This window comes from Micropterus salmoides, unplaced genomic scaffold, assembly GCF_014851395.1.
Source record: "Micropterus salmoides isolate LMB-PRFRI ecotype aquatic unplaced genomic scaffold, ASM1485139v1 Ms_hic_scaffold_7, whole genome shotgun sequence".
NCBI classification, from domain to species: Eukaryota; Metazoa; Chordata; class Actinopteri; order Centrarchiformes; family Centrarchidae; genus Micropterus; species Micropterus salmoides.
In genome coordinates this window covers 6918702-6926789 of record NW_024044459.1, presented here as the reverse complement: position 1 = coordinate 6926789, position 8088 = coordinate 6918702, and the positions used below count along the sequence as shown (strand labels likewise).

Genomic DNA, 8088 nt, shown 5'->3' with positions numbered 1-8088 from the left:
CCCTCCTTGGGACAACCCTGTCAACTGATAGGAGCCATGAAATATTACACATAGCCACATATAGCGTGGCTGTAACAGCCAGTAATGATAGATAGACCTAGATAAGGGCAGTGCAGCAGTCTGGCAAGATTTCCTCCATCCTCTGACACATGTGACAAAAAGCTACTTCATGGTACTATATATAATAATCAGTAAGGAAGAAAACAAGTTAAAATGCAATCATGTATCATTTATTTAACAAAATAAGACCTCTTCCTGTTGGTTGGATAGCACAGCCATCATTCATTGTTTTTATTTATGTCATCATTTCTTATCTTTTGTACCATTTGCATCAGTGACCCCAAGTAAGCTTGAAAAAATATTACATCTTTGCATATTTACAGTTAAAAATAATGGCATTGTTCAAGATAATTCTCATGGACATGCAATTCTCCAGAGTCTGAATAAGATGAAGGAAAGACAAAAACAACAGCAGAGAGAAAAGGAGATACAAAGAGGTCCCCATCTTCATCATGGTGCAAGATTTTTATTTTTAGAGTGTATGATAGGCATGATGGTACTATACTTAAATCATTCGCTTTCAGTTAGAATACTTAGGGACAATTTATTTGGAAAGCAACCCCCCCACCCCACCCCCTAGAGTTGAATACCAAGCGCTTGAGTGAAAAATAAATACAGACTTTCAGTTCTGGGAGAGAGATAAAGAGAAAAACAAAACAAAAACCAAAATCAAGACTGTAATAATCCCACAATTCCATCATTTTCTAGCTCTGTGTCTCGCCTGTGTCCCAAGTCTGTTGTTTCTGTGCTGCTGACAATCTATCACAGGGTCTTATGCCTTTGGAGCGCCAGTCACAATCCGGAGGCTAACAGGTGGTATTCCTGGCAGGCAGGCCATCAGGCATGATGCCCTGTACTGGTGATGACTGGTGAGTCCCAAGAATCCAGCTTCAGGGCCGTTCTGGAGAGTCCAAGCTGGTGCCTGCAGTCTGTGGGCGTTAACACAATTTCTTATATCACTGGTATCCAAGGGCTGAGGCTGAGCCCAGTCTCTGACTGTAGAGGGCATAGGGTGAGTAATAGGCTGTGGAAGAAGGGAGGGATGGCATGGGGAGTCCTGGGGCTCCGGGCAGGTGGGATTTACTGTAGGGGTGGTAGCGAGCCAGGCTCAAGCCAGGGGAGCCCCTGAGGGAGAAAGAGCTGGGCATGGCACCTGGGCTGCTATGTGGGGGCAGGTGGAGGTGGCAGGATGCTGTTGATGAAACTGATGAAGGGTAGGCTGACAACAACTTACTGTCCACCATCCCAGGCAGGGCTGTATGGGTACGCAAGTGGGCTAGTAGCTCCTCTGATGTGGAAAAACGCTTATCACAGGGACCTCCGACTGACACCCAGTTACAGGCGTGAGGCAGTGGTTCATTGGGGAGCATGAAACCGTAGGTGTAGAGGGGGTGGGAAAGGGTGGGGGTGGTGCTGGATGTCAGGGAGCTGGAGTGCAGGGAATGGAGGTGGTGGGAAGGGTAAACCAAGGGGAAACCAGTCTTGAGGCTGGAGGGATCATGGACGCAGGTGGAGCAGTTACTTCCTCCTAGGTGGGGTGCATTGTGGTAAGTCAGACAGTATGGGTCCCGACATAAGCCCTGCATCAGGGATGGAGGTGAAGCTCCAGTAAGTGGGCTGGAACTGGGGTGCTTCCCTGGAAGTCCTAATCCCAAACTTGACTTGGTATGATCCAAGCCGGGAACAAACTGGGAGGGGTAGCCAGCGTAGGCCCCCACAATGGATCCGTGGTAGCCCATGGTAGCAGGAGGAAGGGGGAAGACAGAATGTCCTGGTTTAAAAGGGGAGACAGGTGCGATGTGCCCAGAGCCCAAGCCAGGCTGTGAGGAGGCCTGCGGGTCAGCCTTGCTCTCCGGCCGCGGGCTGCTGGCAGAGCTGGCATTGCTGGAGTTGGCGCTGGCCCGTATGTGGCTGGAGTTGGCTAACTGAGCCCCATCCATCCCCGACTTAGCTGCATCTGAGACTTTTTTGCCAGCGCTGCTGTTGTTACTGTCCGAGCTGACCTGCTCTGAGCTCCCAGGTTTGTTGTCCATGTGCGGAGCTTGGGAGTGTGGTGGGGGCTGCGTGGAGGGGGAATGGCTTTGTCTGTGGGGCTGGCTCTGAGTGTGCAGGGGAGGAGAGCTGGAGCTGGGCGACTGGGAATGGGGAGGAAAGGACGGACATGAAGCAGTGCCACTGCTGGAGCTTCCATTTGGCACCCTAAAAGCTGCTTTATCTGAAGGCCCCTTTGTCCCTTGACCATCCTTACGACAGTCGCCTGGTGACTTAGAGTAAGGCTTGAAGCTGGACTTGTCCTCCAGGGAGTGGTGCTGCTCTCCGGACTTGGAAGATCGGCTGGACGATTCTTTGTCTCCGAGACTGCCTGAGGAGAGAGAGGCCAGCTTTGAAGAGGAGGAAGGGTCTGGTTTGCCAATTTGAGAGCAGGTCTGGGCCAGTAGAGCCAAAGGACTCTTCTTGGCATCCAGCTGAGAAGGAAAAAGAGAGCAAGAAGGTGAACAAACAGTTTTCAGACACAATCACTCTATCACAATTTTAATTACATTATGCAATAATTGAATTAATAATATTCTGATAATATAAAACGTAAATATTTTTCTGGCCAATGTACTAAATATATAGTAGGAAACTAAAGCCCACATCAGCCCTGCATTGTGCATTTATATCTGACATGAACAAAGGAAGTCTGAGAATGCAAAGTTAAAGCAAAGTTTAAAAAGAAAGAAAGACATAAAGGCTCTCATAAATACTTGAAAAGAGAAAACGTGATTATTCTACAAACGTTAAATAAACAGATTATGTCATAGCTACAGGAATTTTACGATAGAGTTTCTGAACGCTGGTGTTTTGAGAACTTGCCAATAAATCGCTGTGCGTAAAATGGCGCATATGCTGGCATATTTGTCAGAATAATGCTCATAGAAAACCGCGCCACGTAGCGCCTACTTAACATTATCTTATGTTAATATTAGGGATTAAAACAACACCAGATGATAGCAACAACTATTGGAGAACATATAATTTATTTAAATTTACTTACTTCAATGCTGACTGGCGCGGATGTGAGGGGCTGGAGATACTCCGGGTGCAGCAAGTGGCCGCTGTGCGCCGTCAACATTTTTATGATCCGAATGGGAAGCCTTTTAGCCTGGCGCGAAGGATCTGTGGGAGAACGGCAAGACGTGGGTATTGAAACGGATGGTCTCTCCGCTCTTGTCCGGTGTGGATCGCCGCTGGCGTTGGCGGCGCTGCGCTCCGGGGACTGACTGCGTAAAAGCGGTTTAGGTCCACCGGGGGGATCTCTCATCTGGATCGGGGCTGGAAATGGGACCACGGCATGTAACGAGTGGACGCAGGGTTGAAACTCATTTACTAGCACGCTTCATGATGATATATTCAATAGAAGTTAGTGCGGTAATCCAGAAGGGCAAGTGCGCAGTGTGCGTCCTCCGTGTCGGACCCAAGCTGTCTCTAAAGAGGAACAAATCGCCCAAATGTCATCCTCTATCAGGCTCCTCAATATCACTCGCTAATTATTCCTAAATATTCCTTTATCCAGTGATGAAGAAAGAGGAATCGAGAAAAAAACACACAAACACCATAAGTAGTCACTGTTCATCAATATACGGGGCAAGTAGAAGGAATATCCCCGCAGAGGTTAGTGTATGACAGTCCTCCGGCGCGTGGTTCTCTCTCCCTCTGCAGCAGTCTCACAGTACCTCACTTGTTCCACATACTAACGACGTGAGGGGAGGGATTTCAGAGCAATGAGCCACAGTCCAATCACAAGTGACCGCATTCGTAAGCAGGGGCGGGACAATGTGAGGGGGCGCGTTTTGTCTTCTAGCCTCGCCCTCATGACTAGCCTGTAAGTATGGGCGGAAATCTGTGTCAGTGACCTCCACAAGCCACATGCAAACTAGACATAAAGATAGTGTAGCCTATCACGGATGTCATGACATTATACATTGTGTGACAAGACACAAATAGGTTATGAGTAAGGGTCATCTCAGGAGGATATGTATCCTCCCAGTTTCTTTTAAATAAGTGCATTTAATTCAAAATAATAACCCTTTGTCCATGAACATTTCTGGTATTTTAATCGCTTTATTGCATTACAGCACCCTATCTGAAACTGGCCTTAATTTTTCCAGATTAAAACAAATTGACATGATTTAATCTGAATGTATTTTGCTGTGACAGGGAATTACATCTTTAGTTTTAGGGTTACAGTCACTCACTCCAAAAAAAACCCTACCAATGTTATGACTTTGTTTTGTTTTACTGATGCGTCAGTCCTACTTTAAACATTTTCCTCCAGCTTGCGCATAAACATAAAACAGAGGAAACAAAGTTCCTCCTCATTTGCCACATTAGTAACTTAATTTCATTTGTGTTTTATGGGGATTTCCATCCCGGTTGGAACGCCTCTTCAGCTAATCAGATGGACTACCCAATCCATAATCCAACATATTACAACACTGTTGTATTCAGTCTGTTTAAAGTGGTGTCATGGATCATTGATTACAGGCTGAAGAACACCAGCCAAGACTTTCTTAGAGGCGTAATAGGTAAACATGTTTAAAATTTCGTAAAATAGGGTGGCCTTATCTAACTGTACTGCCATCAGCCTGCTCCTTCATTATAATGGCTGCTGCTATTTATCTGCAGCTGTGAGGAAAGTCAGTGTGACGAGGATGAAGTCACTTCAGCCTCACTCAACAGCGTCACTGTTTGACCTGTCATCATTAGGCTTAGTCTTCACTCATCACCCACACACTGCCACTCATGCTTCAGTGACCTGCAGAGATCCGAGGATATGTGAACGCAAATGTGCACGCTGCTTGGCTAAGTGCGGTACAATCTCTTATTGAATCCTTCAGTTTGTTTGAAACTGTCTGTCACCACCTCGGGCCCAGACACGTAAACAGGTGACGCACAACAACTGCTCTCTCGCTGGGAGATTTAAAGGTAACGCTGAGTGCTTAAAGGGTATTTCAAACATTTCTTTACAACACAGAGGGCTAGTTAAGTTGTGTCCGATTGTGCTCTTGTTTATCACACAGTCATCCACTTGTTAAAAGGGTGTGTGGGTAAGTCGCTGCAGTGTGGGTGGAGTTGCATAAGGAAGGGGGGCGTTTAAAAGGAGACCAAAGAGGAGGGCATCGGGAAAAGCCAGACAAAGGCAGCAAGAGAATGAAACAAGGGAGGGCTCAAACAACAGGGAGCAACTCCTTTCATGTGTCCCCTTGATGTAGGCTGGTAACAGCTGTTTTGGCGTGTCGATGACTGATGGCTGTTTCCTGTTGTGGATATTTTAGGGGGACAGCTTCCCTGTTAAAGAGGGTTCTCAGCATGTCCAGGTCCTTCTGGCCCTCGGGGCATTTCTATGCCATGGTTGTATCAAAGCAGTGGGTTTGGCTGGAACAGCAGCCAAACAAAACCCTCAGGATGGGGCTGATAGGGGCTGAGAAGGAGTGAGGAGGAGTAAGGAGGAGCAGACCCCACATGCCCCTGTGATCCTGTGATTTATAGAGCCGCTGAGGCCTATAATGGACGCCATAGCTCTGTGGCGGGGCCTAATTCATCCCCGTGTTGAAAAGCTGCAGTTTGCCTGACTCCAGAGTAAATATATAATGCTGACATTAGGCAGCCGAATTCTTCAAACCTGGCTCAAGCAAATCCTCATCTGCTTGTTTGTCTTTTGCTCTGTGTTTGGAAGTGTTGAGGCGTTTTTTTGGCGCATGCTGGGATTAACGTTATGTAGATGCACTGTGTGATTGTTAATCAGGGGCTGACATTGACGTGAGCTCATAAGAGTCGTGCTTCTTTTCTTTTTTTTCTTTTCAAGTTATTATACTTCTACAGGCCTTCACCGATCTCAGCCAGACGTTGACAAGGTCTGGCTGCGTGTAGTACTGTACAATGAGAAGGAGAGAGAAATGATAAAAGCGCCAGAGAGGCAGAGGAGGGAAAACCGAGTGTAAATAACTCCTATTTAATTATCTGTGACTGACTTATGGGGTGTGTGGAATGGGAATAGAGGCCTGGGGCTGGGGCTCTGCTCTACCCCTAGTGTTTTCTCCAGCAGTAATAAAACCAAGGGGAAAAAAGTGGATTAAGACAGTTTCATGGGGTGTAGCAGACATGGCATTTAGACCCAAACACTTAAAAAGAGCCTCGCAGGCAACATTCCAGCCAGGACAGAATGTTGAAACAAGGATTTCCTTGAGCTGAAAGGTCCACAAACAATATCTACACAGTGTACTTAATGTATTCATGCTTCCTCGTTTATCTTTCTGTGGTTGCCTCTCCCTCTGTCTTTGACATACACATACTAATCCTTTCACACTTGAATGTGCAGGCGCTCACACGAGAAAATGTACCCTGTGCACACAAACACAAACAGACAGGCCATACTGTGCATGATACCATCTTAAAAGTGTGTTTTTAAGTAGTTCTTATACAGAATAATCTATCTGTCTACATAGTATATCTGTGTGTGTGTGTGTGTGTGTGTGTGTGTGTGTGTGTGTGTGTGTGTGTGTCAGAGTCAAAGTCAGAGCTGCGGCTGACAACCTTATCTCTCCAGTTTAGGAGGGAGATTGTCTCTCTTGTCAACTCCTCACGTCTCGCAAGCTAACGCTCTTATCCACTGTGCCTACCTGTCGCCTATCTGTCTGCATTATAATCACACCGGGATAATAGGCTTCCCTCTGTGTTCTCAGATTGGCACTTTTATTTCCGAATCCTACACCGTGCAAGGCTCTGCCTTGTCGTACTCGCTACACCTGAAACACATTCGCAGACAAGCACGTAGGCTGCACACCGCCCACGCCCGTGCAACCTCAAGTCCTCGCTCCATACTCGGAAACAAAAGCTGCTATTGTCCTCCACACGGAGAAGTTATCAAGAGCACGGAGAGAGGAGGAGGAAGTGGAGGAGATGAGGGAGAATGGGCCTGCGCTGCCAGACAGCGTCTGCCTCAGATCAGATCATCCTACATTGTTGTGTGAAATTTCAGATGACATCAAAAGATTTTTCCAGTGGTCTGACGATGGAGGGGGGTCATTCTGATAGAAGCACAATCAAGGTATTCACAAGCTGGAACCGTGACAGCTCTGGTAAAAGGAACAACAACAGGCCATGCAAAGAAAATCTTCCCAGCACATTCCTCACGCTTGTTAAAGTCAATGCTGCTTCCTCCACTCATGGTCAGAGTCAGCGTCTCTGTGTCTTCATCATCCAACCTTTGTTGAGGGGAAGGCTGCTGGGAACATGCATTCTGTCGGTCTGCATTTCTTTGAAGCCCTTGTCATAAAATCAAAACCACAACACATTTTCTCATCAGGAAAATTAAGTTGCGTTTTGAAAAGGAAAGTTGCTCAATCTAGCTTTGCAAGCGTTGCCCCCACTAGCAAAAGCGTGACTCTTTGTGGTATTTGTGACCTGATGAATAACAGAAGTATTTGGAGATTACAGTAGCCACAAAGTTCCTGACAAACATAACCAGAGATGATGATGATGGGCGGGGCTCAGCAGTACACGCCAATCATCATAACCCACAGTGAGGCAGAGTCATGTCAGCTGCCACGGCTTTGACGTGAAAAGGGATGGCATCGCTCAATTAAAAGCCTATCAATGTGTAAGTAAATCAGCGTCTTTCAGGCTTGACACATCAAACAAACGGTTATTGAAGCGGCCCGCCCATGCCATTAATCTCTCTGCATGTGCTTGCCAACCCTGGGTCACTGCAGGAGCAGAAAAACCTGCTACAGTGAGAGCAACAGAGTGTGAATATGACAAAGGCCTTTTTTAGGCCCAATGGAAAACAACACTGTGTTTTTTTAAAACTATGCTGCTTTATTGAATTGAACAAAGCGTAGTCAAGCAGAAGTTGGGATTTACTTTTATGAATACTCCTTAAATAAAAAGTTTAAAGTTAAAAAGGTTTGAGAACAGGCAGTAATGGAAAACGCATTCCAGACACAGACCTCGTGTGGCCAAAATATTTGTCTCAGCTGGGTCCTT

The 8088-nt window shown here is 46.5% G+C and overlaps 1 protein-coding gene across 1 annotated transcript; it reads right to left on the bottom strand.

Annotated features, from left to right (window-relative positions):
• Window positions 1–208: 208 nt before the first annotated feature.
• On the bottom strand, window positions 209–3774 carry znf703 (zinc finger protein 703). Its single transcript, XM_038704249.1, has 2 exons — window positions 3098–3774; window positions 209–2525 (listed from the first exon to the last, which is right to left on the bottom strand). The coding sequence occupies exons 1-2, from the start codon at window positions 3362–3364 to the stop codon at window positions 1017–1019; spliced, it is 1776 nt and encodes a 591-aa protein (XP_038560177.1). The 5' UTR covers window positions 3365–3774; the 3' UTR covers window positions 209–1016.
• Between the last annotated feature and the right edge of the window lie 4314 nt (window positions 3775–8088).

What these genes read in the sequence shown, in the direction of transcription:
- znf703 (XM_038704249.1), bottom strand. Translation starts at nt 3,364, where the DNA reads ATGAGAGATCCCCCCGGTGGACCTAAACCGCTTTTACGCAGTCAGTCC. An exon ending in CCGCGCCAGTCAGCATTGAA is followed by an intron (nt 2,526 to 3,097) that starts GTAAGTAAATTT and finishes TTTCCTTCTCAG; the next exon opens with CTGGATGCCAAGAAGAGTCC.